Source organism: Cygnus olor, chromosome 2, assembly GCF_009769625.2.
Source record: "Cygnus olor isolate bCygOlo1 chromosome 2, bCygOlo1.pri.v2, whole genome shotgun sequence".
Lineage (NCBI taxonomy): Eukaryota > Metazoa > Chordata > Aves > Anseriformes > Anatidae > Cygnus > Cygnus olor.
Window position 1 is genome coordinate 153,012,557 of NC_049170.1, and position 16,157 is coordinate 153,028,713.

At 42.7% G+C, this 16,157-nt stretch overlaps 1 protein-coding gene across 6 annotated transcripts in view; it reads right to left on the reverse strand.

The window, feature by feature from the left end:
• Window positions 1-643: 643 nt before the first annotated feature.
• Window positions 644-16,157, reverse strand: part of ST3GAL1 (ST3 beta-galactoside alpha-2,3-sialyltransferase 1) — a 76,442-nt gene continuing 60,928 nt past the window's right edge. For all 6 annotated transcript variants that reach the window (XM_040547279.1, XM_040547283.1, XM_040547280.1 and 3 more), the window contains 4 exons: window positions 14,056-14,235; window positions 8,708-8,753; window positions 6,114-6,233; window positions 644-4,202 (listed from right to left, as the gene is read on the reverse strand). In XM_040547279.1, coding sequence (XP_040403213.1) covers window positions 4,029-4,202; window positions 6,114-6,233; window positions 8,708-8,753; window positions 14,056-14,235 — 520 coding nt within the window. In that variant the 3' untranslated portion in view covers window positions 644-4,028. The remainder of the gene's footprint in view (window positions 4,203-6,113; window positions 6,234-8,707; window positions 8,754-14,055; window positions 14,236-16,157) is intronic.

Genomic DNA, 16,157 nt, shown 5'->3' on the forward strand with positions numbered 1-16,157 from the left:
AGGAGTACCTTTTTTTTCTCACAAAAGTTCACATCAACATTCCCACAACCCAATTGTAACATGAGTCTTTCATCATATCTCCTCCTACTGGGATAGCTTTACTATTACATTTCTTGTTTCAAAGCACCCAATAACAATGAAGTTTGAATAACAGTAATGAAAGAAAGTATTAGTTGGAGAGGATGGACCAGGTGGCTAATGAGAGAGTTCTTGGAAGTAGCAGTAGGACTGGGGTCAGCTAGAAAAAAAAAGATCCAAAGATACCCAAAGAATGTTGAGAAGTGAGCTTTACCCACAAATCAGAGTTAGACACCCAAATGCATCTTCTTGCAGGTTAGGAAGCCATTGCATGGGATTTAGGATTGGAAATGGAATTTCTAAATCTGCAGAAGAACTTGGGACTCTTCACTTCAATTTATTTGAAGTTTTGCTATTTTAAACTTTACTCTGGGAGTGAGGAATGATTTGTAAAAATGATTGTGGTGGTTTCCTTCATTATGGGGGGTGGAAGGGGAAAGTGTGTCATGAGAGTGAAGGTGGGACAATGCTTCATTGCAATGTTATGTGTCACAGGAAGTTCTAGGAGCTAATAGAAATACTGTGGGAAGAAGAATGACGTGTGGACAGAGAAAAACACCTTTGATTTGATTACAATAAAAAATTTATTTTGATTCATATCATACTGAAAAATTAAATAAATAAAATGTCAAAGAATGATTGAGTGAGACTCCCCACCATCGCAGAAAACAAACCAAACCAAAACAACAAAAAGTGATTATCATAATCAATCATGTAGTCAAAGAAAAATAGGAAGAAAATCTGTTCATGGGAAAAAAAAGTGCTCAAGTAATTTGGCTTTGGTTAAAAACACAACAGACACTCAAGGAGTGCTCCAGAGACTTCGGGGTGGCAAACACAGTTCAAAAGTTTGAAGCTTCGACATGTTGCTAAATGTTTTCCTTTGTTGCTTTTTCAAGCAAAATAGAACAACAAAGTTTATAGCAGGAAGACAGACAGTCTTCAACACTGGCAGTGGGAGTGAATTCTTCCTCCAGCATCATCTGTTGGTACCTCCTTATTCTGAAGGCATTTGAATCATCAGCAGTCAGTCACCTAAAGGACTCTAGGAACAGTTCCTTGGAAATGTGATGGTGCAGACTACCCCTCATCCTAGAGCTAGAAAGGTCCACCCTCTGCTGTCCTCCTGCTCTGAAAAAATGGACATCAGTGTTACACAGTTACTACTTGCTGTTGGCAAGAAAAATGGAAATCGCAGCTTGTCCCACGATGAAGACACTAAATCTATCCAGAATAGTATGAGCCAAGATGTTTTGCATGTGCTGTCAGAGGCAGAATATCCAGGGAAAAACTGGAAATTTAATTTGGACAGCAACAGGAAACTTTCAAAACAACACACTCTAGAAGATAACTGATTTTTATAACATTTTCCTTGATCGCAAGCTGCCACCTGTAACAAAAAATCAACAGGAAATGGGTATCAAAACGCCACGAGTGTTCTTCCACATCTTTCTAAAAATGACTGAAATAGCAATGAAATGTTCCTGTTACTGGCATCCATCTATAAGAAAAGAAATTAAAATATTTGAAGCTCATGATGCAAAAAAGTATCTCCAAAATCCAGTCATAGGGTGAAGATACTGTTGGATTCTTCCCTGGAAATTTTTTCCTCTTAAAGTTGCTTTCCTTGAGTCATATTAGCATGACATCTTGCTAGAAACATATTGAGTAACAACAATTTAAACAGTGGGAATGCTTAAAAGAAACAAACAAACATGGTTCAGGTAGAAATGTTACCTTTTTTTTTTTTTTTTTACAAAGGGCTTTTAGAAGACAGTAAGCCCGTTGAATTTGCTCCACCTGTGGCATGCAGGTGGGTAGTTCTGATGGCCACCGTGCTGGGAAAGGGCTTCTTGACATGAACTGGTTTCATCATGAAGATTTGAAAATGCCGCTCTTTCCATATTGCTAAACTGAAGGATTACATGTGTACATCAAAGAGAGTTCAGTTCCTCACACAGACATTTGGCATCCTTGGCTCTTTTTATGCTCTGAGTCCAATAATATTCGTGTGGGTAAAGCAGTCCATTTGGTCAAACAGGTATATTCCAGCTGATTGCATCATTCTGCCACGAATTGCTGTCTTGGAGGGGAGCTCACTATTAACAACTGGACAACGGGACAAATCTTGGACTGAAGCATACTACTGGTTGAAGGGCTAGGCTTTCACTGAGCTCACATCAAAATACCCATCTGCTTGGACATGACGTCCCAACTGGTGCATGAAAGACGGGTCATTTAGATGATGGTTTGTAAATTACCACAAACCCCAATCACCGTAATCCGTTAAAAATGAAATATGCCATTTTTTTCCCAGGCCTGATCTAAAGTCCCTTGAAGTCTGTGGCAAGAACTCTGGCTTCACCAGAGCTGAAAATTGGTCAATAATCCATGAATCCTATTTTCACAATATTGGGAAGCAAAAACCACTGTTTCACACTCTTCACTACCTGAACTTTGTTCTTCATTTCATAATTTCTCTCCCTCGAGGATTAAATATATTGATTCCAGCAAAATCTGTGGATGTAAAATCTCCACTGTCACTTCCCTTCTCTCACTGCCCTGAAGTACTGACAATAATACACTCATTCTTCCAGAGCTGTGCACAGCTTAAAGGCTTACACTATAGGATAAGCTTGCGTAGATTGTGTCTTCATAGATGCTGCTACTGTGCAAAAGATTCATCACTATTGCATCACTATCTTATATTTCAACCCATGATATTTCTTCCATTTCAAATAGAGACACTGTAAAGAGATAACACTTTCTAAATTCGTAAAAAAATAAGAGGAAAAGTTTCCTTGGAACATTTGGATATTTTCCCATAAAAAAAAGGTAAAAGCTACCTTCAAAAATTAGCCTTGTTTGTGTTTGCTCAAATACAATATAGGAGCTGTTATTCTTAGTTTTGACTACAAAAGTATACCATATGGAGGCTACACTTTGGTTAATCCCCCTCTCCCCCCTTATAAAAAAAAAATAAAAATAAAATAGTTTAGGGTTTGTCACCTTTAAAAAAAATCACATCTGTTGCACAACTATAAAAGGCACATGTAAACGACTGAAAGAAAAAATAGTCCACTTTCCAACCTTAAACTGATTAAATAAAAATAAGCATTCTGGAGTAATTTTGACCAAAAAATAAAAAATAAAAAGCTATATATAACCAAACAAGACAAGAAGTGGCTAAAAAGGCCTTTTTTTCTTTTTTTTTCTTTTTCTTTTTCTTTTTTTTTTTTTTCTGGAATTTTCAGTATTTTTTTTTTCTCTTATTATGGCTGTGTAGGAAGCAATAACAAACAATACATGATCACAGGTGATTTGATCCATATTTTCTGGATGCCATCAATGCAGAATGAGGCAATGGTAGAAATAGTTACTACTCCAGGCAACTTCATCGCATTTTTGCTTAACAGGGCATGAAACCAGAAGTAACAGAGGAAACCAAGGAGATAGTTCAAAAAGAAGATTAACAGCAGAAGTGAATTAATTTCTTTGAGGTAATCCTTACTGTGATGTTCAGAGCTACCCTAGTGGGTGTCAAATCCCAGAAGACGTTTTCACTGTTGTTCAAGGATTTCCTGCTTTACTCAAGGAAGGAATGGGCACACAAACAGCAGTCCCTGTGCCCAAGTTTCTCCTAATTGCAACAGGCAGGTCTTTCATCAGTAATTCAGGAACGAAGTCGTAGAGCCTAAGCAGTGATTCAACATGTCATCTATTCCCACAACTGATTGGTAGTTCCCAGCTATCTGTAGATAGGAAATCAAGTGCAGCGTGGAAGCTGGTCCTTGGCCGAGCTCCCTGCAGTCAGCATTGCAGCAGCGAGACGCTCCGAATCCACCACAGATTCACACTTTCAAACCCAGCTGGCATCCAGATCATCTTCACTGAGCTTTGTTCTGCTGCATGTTGGAAATTGCAGCCCCTACTTGTCCCTGTGGCCAGGGTCATCTGCCCTTGAAAAATTTTATTTTTTCAATGGAGGCAAGAGTCAAAGTTATATTGAACTCAAAATCCCCATCATGGACACCTGTCTGCCGGAAAGCCCCAGCTAAAGCGTTGTTTTCCCAGTAGTGATGCCAGTGTCCTTTGCTGTCTGCTCCAAAACCGTACACATTCACCTAGGAAGTAAGAGAGAACTACTGTTATGGTCTGGAAAGGAATTGGTCTTCATCTAAAATGGTGAAAATTTTCTCTTGGTTTTCAGTACATCTATAGGCAGTACCACTTGAGGACCTCAGTGCTGTACGAAGTTATTCTACTGCCTGACATGATACAATCAGAGAATAATGGCCCAAGGAGCATCATGATGAAGGAACAACACACCCTAAGCTATGCTGAGACCACCACCACACCTGCAGCCAGACAGAAGAGGAAATTTCCACCCATGACTTTTTGTTTAGTAATATGGAAAACACATTCCTGTTCCTAAGCATGATATTTGACCTCAGGAGGTCAGTGACCTAGGTTGGGAATCTCCTCTTTATCAGATTAAGGCCACAAAGAGTAGAAAAATCTTTGGTTTTGTTCCTAGACTTCCAAATAATGACCTATGTCAAGCCCTGTTTAGATACTTCATTTTATGGCACGTGCAGTTACTTCCATGAGATCAGAGGCAGACGGGAATCGTGTTCTTCATGTGTGTGTACTCCTACAGCCTCTCCACTCCCAACTGCTCATTTACCAATGGCTATGCCTGTCTCCTCTGGTGATAAATTCAAAACTTTGTGGTTTACTTTTATTTAAACTGGGTGTGGCAATAGGGCTGGCTTTGAATGGATCACAGAACACCCTAACCTACGCAACTCCTGGACCCACCCAATTACGAGCTGTCTTTAAATTATTTCTGATGATGTCAAAGGCTTGCCTCTTGCCTGCTCGACAGAAACCAGGCTCCACCCAGGCTCCCCATCCTATCTGCCTTGACTACGGTACAGTTTCTGCCAGTGTCATCAGGAGTATTTCTGTTGGCATACTTGCATCATCCTCTCCAAGCAACACAGGCCAGGGAAACAAAAGCGCTTTTTTTAACAGCAGAGCTGTGTCCAGACCAGGAATTTTGCCAGCATTGTGATTTTTCTCCCCCATCCTAACAAGCCCATGCTTGAGGTATTTTGTAGAGCTGAAATGGCCTTACACTAACTAGCTAAGTCTCTGATCTCCTAGGTGCACCGCACATTACCCTAGCGAGGGAATTTCTTCAAGTAACTCCTGCAACAGAGGCATTTGCCATAACCTACTGTATAAACCCACAAGCTTGGGAACAGAGAAGGATTTGAAAATAAATCATTTGTATTCTCCAAACTGACTATTTCAAGAGCTGGTAAACAAAGTTCTTCAGGTGGGATTATGTTTAAGATTTAGATATCCAAATGGAGGTGCTTGAGCATCCACTACAGTCAGTGGAGATCCAGACTGCACAGTCCTTGAGCTCAGTGAGCAGTGCTGCTCCCCAAATGACTTGCCAAGTGGTTGGAATTAGCCTCTGGACTCCACTGACCACATAGGTAAGACCTCAATGTAGTTGCCCAAACATAAGAGCCATTTGAGATGCCCTTGGGCAGTCAAGACATCTGCTGAAGGACCAAGGGACTCTCACTCTCCTGGAGTGACAGCTGGAGGTAGAGGGCATGCCCAGGGCAATGCCAATGCCTCTAGGAGCCTAGTCAGAGAGAATATACTCTGGGCTTCCTCTGATGAGATGGGCACAGAGACAACTAATGCAGACATAGATACAGACCATATTTAGATGTCTTTTAATTCCAAATGGACTTCCATTCTTTATGTTTAATTAAATTTCTCTGAAACACATCCTAAACCCTACTACTCACAGACATTAAAAAAATCGGTCACTGTCACTTGAGCGTATTTGAATGTTACTGACGACTCTGCATCTGTCTGAAGAAATGAATGGGAGAGAAGATGGCAAATAAAGGCTGAGTGGCCAGGGCATGTTCCCGGCACCTCAGTGTGCATCAGTGTCCCAGCATCCTCATTTGATACCCATATATCCAAACATAGCCAGACTTTACCTCGTCACATACGTGGAGTGCAAATATTACAGAAAGAAGGCCTGTGGAAGGGTATCTCCCATGATTCTGGAGCCAGTTTTCATAGACATATTTCATAAAAGATGGATTGTAAACCAGGATCTAGGAAAAATTGGAGAGATGGATTCATTAGTAAAACACCCTAGGAAAAAAAAAAAAAAAAAAAAAAAACAAACTGTAGCTTTTCATCCCTAAAGGACACCGTGGGAGGGCAGTGGAGAAGAAAGGCATAATAGGTATTCCCTGAGGTCAAGTGAAAAGGAACTATACAGTCCTGTAGTTAAAATACATTCAATAACATTTACTATGTGCAATTATGGAGAACTTCCTCAGACTCAACACCCCACCTGATCACGCTACCGTAAATCTGAGTGATTCATCCTGAAAACAATGGGTATGAGATTGTGCAAGCGAGAAGGAAATTAGGCATCCAGCCCTCCCTTTAGCGCCCTGCTGGTAGCATAGGTGAGCTCTGGGGAGTCTGAGGCCTGAGCAAGGGAAATGTACGATGTCATGCTGGATTTAGGGAGGAAATGTACAAGGAACTGAATCTTCTGCACAGTATGCCAACCACGTCCTGGCCTCTCTAGATTTCCCAGTCTAAGGAAACCCGGAGGTCAGGTATAAACTATCAGGAACCCTATCAGGGTGTGTCAGCTACATTTCTCCTATTTCTCAAAATGCTATTTTTTGTTATTTTTTGATTTATTTATTTTTAAGCAAGACGTACATCACATTTGGTTATCTCCTGGGGAAACTATGGGGACTTCTAATGGAAACAGCACTTAAGATCAGACATGACTGAACAGTGAATCCAAGGACTGGTGGGAGCCCTTGGTTTCAACCCTCTTTTCTGAATCAGGCAGAGAGGCTTTTCCCTCCATGCTGTGTTCGTAATTAGAGTGACAGTGTTTCAGTGCTATCTGGTTAGCTGCAGGGATTTTTCTTTTACAGAGTCAGAGGTTAATTGCTGATATTTTATCTGTGTGTAATCGCTTCTCACGGGGTGTTTTGCATTGCACTGTGAGGGAGGAAATACAAGATTCTTGTCTCCCTGCTTGGGAAGCTGTTGCATACCTCCAGCCATACCCCAGGCTGGTGCTATGCAGTTGTGACATCGGTTTAACAACCTGCCATAGCATATCTCACAAGGGTTTTTCAGAGGTTAATGTGTCCATCACCACAGGTAGGGATGAGCTGAGTGATTATTTAGTACCCCACAGAGGCCCACGATTGAAGCACAGGGATATAAACTGCTACTGGTTTAAGGTCTCAGCTGAAGCCTTTGGCAAAACCTGGCCTGCTGAATGAAGAATGTGCTTCAATCTGTGATTTTAATGCTCTTGGACTGACATCATACTGTACCAGCCCTTGAGACATTAGGAGCCTGAGCTCCTCTGAAAATAACCCTTTTCAAAAGCTGAGAGAATGAGACCTTCGTTTTGCTGGAAGGTCCGTGGAAGATGAAACACCTTTAACCTCTCCCTACACAGCCTGCCTTGGTTATGTTATAACATGCAGCTACAACAACAAAAGACTTTGCATGGTGGCTAGATGTCCAACATGGGAATGGCCATCCTGCTCTGTCTCCAGCAGTAGGATATGCCTATTAAACCACAGCATACTCGGGAAATGAGTCAGGATGCTGCATGAGATAGAGCCTCTTCTGACTGCTGTAGGGTGGGCTCTGGGTTTGTCCATCTTTCTTTGGCTTTCTCAGGAAAGTGATGTTCACCGACTTATTGCCCTCTATACACCCATGCTGTGAAGTAAAAGGGGTCAAAAGGATTTCTTTAGCCTTGAGGCAAGTGGCATGGCAGAGATTACATCCACATTACTCAGTTCTGTCCCTGTGAAAAACATGGAATGTTCCCTTGTTTCTGCAGTCCTCCAAATTTTGCTTGAACATTGCCTGGAGGAGTATTAATGCACCTGGGACAAAACCAGCCTGGACGTGGCCTGAACCCAGTCTCCACGCTTGCTTAATCATATACAGACATTTATTACAGCTGTGGCCTGTGGTCCTTCCCCAAGAGCCACTGATACTATCATCATGAGTTCTTCACTGACTGGAAAACTCATGACTTTATTTGTTCAAAATTCACTTAGTTCCTTATTGCAAGGAACTTACCCAGGAATAAGAAGCATCCTTGGTGATCAAATAGTCAAATCATTTTCAAAAAGCAGCAAAGGTTTTCCACAGCTCAGAGTGTCCTTACATCTAAAAGACTGCAATGGGAGGGAGCAGAACAATTGCTGTGGAGAGTGAGCACCACTCACCAGTGGAGCACCTTAAATCTCCCTGAGCAGTACCAGAGGAAGCAATGCAACCTTCAAAACTGCGGTTACACAATGACAAAGTCATAAGAACAGTTTCCTCCCGACCTCAATTATTTAGTGAATGACCAATGCCCTGAACGGCACATAGGAGCTCAACCTTTAGCCTTGTAAAGGGTGTGCATTTTGAGTGCAGTTTTTATGATGTCAAGGAATTCCTTGGATTCTTGCAGTCTCCCACAGAGGCAAAAGATCTACACTGCATCAGCAGAACAAATTAACAGACCAGCATTGCTCACCTTTTCTTTTTTGACTTTGATTTTCCGTGGAACTGGAACATACGTGCTGTTAAAAGAAAAAAAAACAACAAAATGACCAAGATTAGTACAAGCCCAACATATATTAATATATATTATTATATATATATATTAATATTTTTATGTATTCTCAAAGAAAGAAAGAATATTCTTCAGGTATAGTAATAAATCCAAATGATTTGAAAGTAATAAATACATTAAGTAGTTGGAAAACGGGGCTGCAAGTAAGTAATACAGCATGAAAAAACAGCTCTCACTGAAGCAGAGTTTATAGGAAGATATTACATCTTTTAATTTTCAAGGTACTTATTGACAGTAGAACATCAAGGATTTAGTTGAATATACACTGTACACCCATGAAGCCCACGACTTCCAATTCTTGGACCATCACTGTTGCAGCTTTTGCATGTTGATGACCAGAACGGCTTTCATTTAATTTCATGGCAGAAAAACCTTTTCCCACCAGGGGGAGACTTTTCCTCTCCTAATACTTATAACTACCACATGAGTTTTCAGAATAGGTGGTAGCAGAGTTCCTCGTTTCTGTGGTTATGTGCAACTCGGGCATCCCAGTACACATCCCCTCGCCAGTAAGCTATTCCCTGCCTGCCCAGAGGGATGAGGAAGGCTGCCAGCAGTTCCTAGCATAAAACTTCCAGGTCATACCTTATGACTGGGTTGAAATCATGAGTCATGCCTTGAAATAAGAAAGTCTTTAGTTCCTTGTGTCCCATGAACAGCGCATGCTGACACCACACAGCTCATCATGAGTGCTGTAAAAAATTCTCCTTGAGGCTGTTTCAAGTAGGAAAATTCTGGTGAACTGGTCTTGTAACTGGCGTTTATCTCAAAATATACCCTGCATACTTTTTGAGCAGATTGTAGCCCTTCCATTAGTCTGATCTAAATGTGTGATTTTTGGTAATAACAAAGATCTTATTGGTGAGGTTTTATGCCTCTTTGAACCATCGATCATCAGCACTTTGAAACATTAGCCCAGGTCTTCCCAAACCAATGGTGACCTAGCAATGTCCTCATTTCCTTAGGTACTTCACGTGTGCTGCCTGCCCTGGGCTGGTTGTGGTGGGAAAGGTGATAAGAGGGTCCCAGTCCCCGCAGACGTGATACGGGACATGTCAGGTTTGGCAGTGCTAATGGAGAAAGGGACATCCATGCAGACTTCTCAGTCTGCCCTCAGCAAATCTCACGCTTGCCTTCAGCTTCCCATGCCTGACTTTGGTTAGCAAAGTCAGTAGAGGCAGATTTGGTGATCACATGTCCTTTTTTAAGGTTAAGAGGACAGAAAGGGCTTCCTTGCTGGCAAAATCTCCTCATTATTATATAAGCAAATAGTCTGGTTTTTTTTTTTTCTAGAAAGGTGATATAGAGGAAATAAGGAGGGCATATTTCACAGACATATAGCCAGGTGCAAAAGAAGCATTCATGACAATATTTGCAGACAGCTCTAATCCAGCCGTGAGACTACTGTAACTCTTGTCAGATGGTAAATTAGTCATGTCAATCATGGGATTTTTATTTTTTTTTTTTCAGAAGCAATACTTAAGTCCTGCTGTAACTTAGCTGCAGAACTACATACAACTGCATTGCGTACTGGCATGCTACTTAAAGCCAAATGCAGACCTTTGCTGTTAAGGTCATGTAAAATTTGGGCTGCCGAGCAGGCAGAAGGTCATTATCTCTTAGAGACTGGATCAGACTTACAGACCCACTCTGAAATGGGACATCCATCAATCAAGTGGGAGAAGTCTGAGAGAGTCATTCAGCTATCAATTGTATCTAATATTAAGGATATCTGCTGTTTGGCTTTTCTTTCGGAGAGTGAAAAAAAATTACATGAATTAATACTGCTGTAAGGTAAATAAGACAAATCACAGATTTTGAGTCTTAGGAAATTATTATTTCATTTGAATAGAATACAGAAAATCAAACATTGTATAGAAATCTAATAAATAGGAATGCTTTTCTTTCTATACGAGCGCACTTAGGTTGCGGTTAACCCGACCTCAGCTGACACTATGCAGCCTCTTCACGAGAGCTGATGGCCATGCAAGTGAGTGTAAGGTGGTGAATATTTCTTCTCTTCTAAAATAAGTTTCAAATGGGTTTTATTTTTATTTGATCCTTTCTCTCTTTCACCAATGTACAGTCAGTAGTTTCCTTATACACTGTATCTGACATTGTGTTTAATGGGTCCTCATAGGTTTCTACCATTAGTCTAAAATTATGTTTAATGCATTGTTATGATTTGTGTGTTTATGATTGTCTTGTTTTATTACCCCAGCATATTCCAGCTTATTAATTATGCAATTTCCCCCAAAATCTTAAAACAGTGGTATTTCTTCCACGTGGTGAATACACACTGATTTATACCAGATGCTTACCAAGCCCATGTATACAATCTAATTATAAATCTATATCCTGCAACTTATTAAGCAAAGATATTTTTCCGTTCATGTGCAATTTCTAATTATTCCTGTGACTGCCTTGTGGGCAACCACTTATATCTTCCAGCCAGGCTAAGGCTCACTCAACTTTACCACTGCAACCCACTTGCTGTGACCTCTGAAGCACAGTGAATGGCTTTGCAGTTTGGGCACAGAGCAGTGACAATGATGGAAACATGGGTGGGTGATGGTGGCAGCAACTGGCCCTGTGCAGGCTTCCTGGCACAGACATGGATTTTACAAAGATGCAGCAAGGGGCTTCACTGAAGGGCTGCTGCTGGCAGCTGGGGGCCTTCCCTCAATTCCAATAGCACTTGGATCCAGGCTTAAGGGCAGAGCTTCTCAACCTTTTTTATCAATATAGCTTATGAAAGAAAAAAGAAACCCTAAGCTTTGCAAAAAAGGTCAGTGATATTTTTTAGCTGATTTTCCAAGTGGGCTGATTTTTCTGAGTTATGAGTGTGTTCAGAGGATGGATTTATTTTTTTTGTGACAACTTATGATTGGACATATTAAGTGCTGGTGAAAAAAAAATGTTACAAATTAAGAGAATGTTAAGAAGTGAAGAGAATCTAAAATCAATTTGCAAAGAAGAAAAATTTAAAAAAGAAGAATTAAGACTCCATTTGCTGTCCCATCAAAAAGCTTTTTTTAAAAGGAGGTCTAATCCTCAGTCAATAGGGACATATTTTTGCAAGGTTTTCATCTTCTGAGACTCTGAAATTGGGAAAAAAGTTGAAATGTCTTGAAATACTTTTCTCTGGAATAACATAATCTGCTCTGCTCTGTCTATGTGTAGCAATCCCACACGGTTGTGGCTTTACAGCCAGCAGATAACCTCATACACAGTACAAATGTCATACATTTCATTCTCTGAATTAGGAAAAGCCATCTTATAGGGGGAAAGAGCATCTGCTAGGAGGCGTTCAGAAGAAACATATGCTTTGTTCGTATTTCAAATTCTGGTGCAGCCAAAATATATATTAAGCAGAACAGCATTTCATTCTGAAAGTACTCATAAAGAATAGAGAATAAATACCAGTGTGGCACATTATTGCCAGGCAAAACGTGCTAATTTAAGGCTAGGGCACACAGGTGACAAAGGAAAGAAGGGTGCCTCCTCTGCACAGCTGTCAGTCACCATGTGCCGCAGTCCTGAGACACCTTCATACTGGCACAGCAGAGATATTGCCCTTCTGTTGTGGTGAGGTTTAGCAGAAATTCATGGTTTTTAGCTGGGTTTTCAGAGGCAAATGCAGGGATCGAGGTCTGAATGGGAAAAGGAGAAGGAAAAAGCCAGCGGAGGACACTCAATGTCACTCTCTGCCCTCCATTTACAGGGCCAAGCCACACCGACCTCAAATACTCCCTTCCACTTCACCACCATTCCCCATTGCAGGCCCTTGGACCAAACAGCGGAGATTTGCCTTTTCCTCACTTGGAACAATTGTTTGTTTGTTTGTTTTCCCTGAAGGCCCATCCTGGGGGTGTCTGTGATCACACTGGGGCACTGAAGTCCAGCACACTAACACAGCCTGCTGTGGTGGGAAAAGGCAGGCCGGGACGAGCCATTTCCAGAGCTCCCTCTGCTCTGGGCCCTACGGCCCTGAGTCACACACAGGAGGAAATGTTGCTTTTCCCAGGAAGGGCGGAGGCAGGATTGTTTCTCCTCTATTGAAAACACTGGAAAAGATCCAGATGGTTTGGGTGACAGCCGATAAGTACAGTCAAGCCTTCATTTTCCATCTCTCTCTGCCGCAACCTATCCTGAAGGCCCCCTCAGCCCCGCAATTAGCCCCAGATCTGATCCTAACACATCTCTCAAGCACTGTTCCCCCCTGTACGTCTGAACTCTCATATGGGTTTGTGCCAGAGCACCTGGACTGGAGATCATTTCCCACCAGGAAATTAAAATCACACCAGGCAGACAGCTCGAAACGCGGCTTTGCTCTCCGAAGCAGGCCGGAGGGAAGGGGTGAGAGGCCGAGCTGGAGAGGAGGAACTGAAAGGCTCTGAGGGGGCTCTCCAGCCCGAGAACGAGCCTCAGAGTAATGCCTCCCTTTTGTTCCCCATGTCCTGTGAGTAAAATAGTGCTCTGGCATGGAGCTAGCTCTCTGATAGATGGGCATAGCTCTGTTCAAATAAATGCTTCAAGTCTTGAGCGTTCAGGGCCTTCCTGGGAAGACTGGGGAGAAGTAGGTGTCTTTTGACTGCAAAAGATGCACCAAGCTCCTGATAGACCTGCCCATGGGAGGAAGCTCTGGATGGATGTCTTAGTGCCATGCTTCTGCTCATGAGCGAACTGAGCATCCCTCTCTGTCTCTTTGTCCTCTTCTGCAAGCGGAATAATGTGTATTGGAGGACCGTTTGGCCACCAAAGTATCACAGGTGGAATAATCTGGATGTCTAAGAACACGCTGAATGAATAACCCGCCCTATGACTGATTCTGCAGGTGGCTTTCTGCTGGGTACCTCTGGGTATGGGCATGCTGGCGACACCCACTTTACTCCCAAGGGACCAGAGAGGGGATGGATGAGCAGAAACCCAAAATGAAGTACAGAACCCCAAAGCCCAGGAGGCTGATGCTCAAACTGGCTGTCTCCAGAAGCAAAAGCTGTCCCATTCATTTCTCTGAGAACGCTGTGTGAGGCCAAGGATCTTCACCTCAAAGACTGCACCATAACACTACACTTTTCCTAGAAATGAAGTGTTCAGGACTAACCCCTGCTCTTAGAGGGGTTGTAAAGCTCCTCTAGACTTCATCAGTGGGGATTTGCCTAGAGTGGGCTTTCCTCTCCAACAGCAATATGAGGTGGGGGGCTCCCACCCTTTCAGCCCATCCACTTGAGGCTGCTCTTACTCACAAGTTGATAGTGCCTGTGGTGAGCGCGGTGACAATCCAGCGCAGGTCCAGGGTTTTGAAAGGGATCAGGATCATGCTCACGTTTTCTGCCAGCTCTTTGTAGCTCTCAGGGTAAACAAAGTGGTGAGTGGTCTTGCTCCCGACATCTGACTCGTAGCCAACGGTAGGTGCACGGTTCATTCTGCAGCCCAAAAATAAGAAGCAAGAGAGTGAGAAAGTGGGACAGGAATTAGGTAGGTACAAACGTGTGATTTTTCCTCACATAGCTTGTTTGAGGTGGCAGAGATATTTTCCCAAGGCTGTATGCTGTATGCAGGCTCATCAGGGTGTAGCGGTCCTCAAGTGGGCTGAAATGACCATCACCCATAGTGGGTAAATTAAAAGTAAAAAAAAGCTAGGCTTTAGTGTGCAATTGGGTATGTCTGCAAAGCAAGTGTCTCCCTGAGCACGTCCCTGAGTTCTCTTTACAGTCAGCAGAAAGCTAGTTAATAGAGCAGGGAGCCCATCAGGACACATCTCCTCCCACCCTAATGCTGCAGCCTCCAGTAGGTGAGAAAAATATTGCCCTGAAGTCCATCAACTTGACTTCTTGCAGTTTCATTCCCCCCATCTGTACAAGTGTACTTGAATGTCTAGGGTGCAGGTAACAAACCACGTTACGTGTGACGAGAAGCAGAAAATATTCCTTATGTTTTTTTCCAGAAGAAAGCACCAAATCCACAGTGACAAATGCAGGATTTTCTGCTAACACTTTATTTCCTCAAACTTTACTTTGTAGTACCCCACAGCTTTGACACATCCATTTTCGTAATAAGGAGCACTCGAAAATCAGCTTCAAAGCCTGACAATATGTGCTTTAGACCCAGTATGGAGTCCTGCCCAGGGCCCACCAGGGCTCAGTCAAAGCAAGCTGAGGAAACAGGGCTACTTTATGTTGGATCTATAAGGCAATAGGGAACAGAGGGGGGTTTCTGAACTCAGGACTGCAGAACCACCTCTGTGCTTGTGTTTGCTCCTGAAAGCACCTCTGGGGGACACATGAGCACTTCCCATCCTGATGCATTAGCTCACTACTGGCAGAGATTGACATGGTTTCGTGGTGCAGCATAATACAGATTAGACAACCCCAACGTGTGACTGACCTTGCATGTCTCCATGGTGCAACACCAGGAGAAACACTCAAGTTGGCTCTGAGAAAAATAGGGTTTTTCTGAAGCTCATAGGAGTCTCCTGGAGTCTCCTGCAGAGACATTAGCTCAGCTCCTGGCAGAAGCACAAGGAGGGCAAGGAAGGGATGTAGGTGATGAGATGATGATCAGCATCATCCATTGCTGGACAACAGACTGCTGTGGTCACTGCTAACAGGGAGGTAAAGTCACTTCAGCAAGTTAATGCCAGGCTGTGTTATTGCAGTGCTCCCCCAGGTGAATTAGTTAAGTTTCTTCTAACTCCCTCGAAAGGGAGCTATTAGAATAGGTAGAACATCTTGCTGGCCTGTGTGGACTTGTTATTGAGTTGGTCTCTTCCCTGCCAGCTTCAGGGATCCTCACTGCACGGTGTAGAGATACTCTAACAAAGCATGGAAATTCCTACATTTTTATCTTGAGATTACTCAACCTGAAATATAAGATCCAGGGCTCGCTTTCTGTCAAGTCAAAGCCAAGGGTGGCATCTTGGTTATGGTACACAGCCTGCCCTGGGGTCTGTGTCCCTTCCCCACCATCTGCAGCAAGGGCTGGCCATGCGGCACGGCAGAAGGCAGTGATCACACACAGTCTCAGTAGGAAGGACTGGGATTTCCCTTTGTCATGAAAACAGACAGTTAAACAAATAAAAGTGGCCTGGAACATGATGTTTGGAAGGAAAGGTATCACCTCACACTCGCTGGCTCTTTCCCATGCTTGGCTGTATTGCCAGAGCACCTGCAAGTGAATTATTGGGTCACCAGAGATTTTGTTTGTTGGATTAGCACACTGACGGGTTACCTTCTCTGCACAAATTTCCATGATAAATCCTAAAACCTTGGGACATCTATTCATATCTGGCTTGAGATTGATAAACTGGAAATCAGAGACTGGCAGGTTAAGTTCCAAATCACAGAGA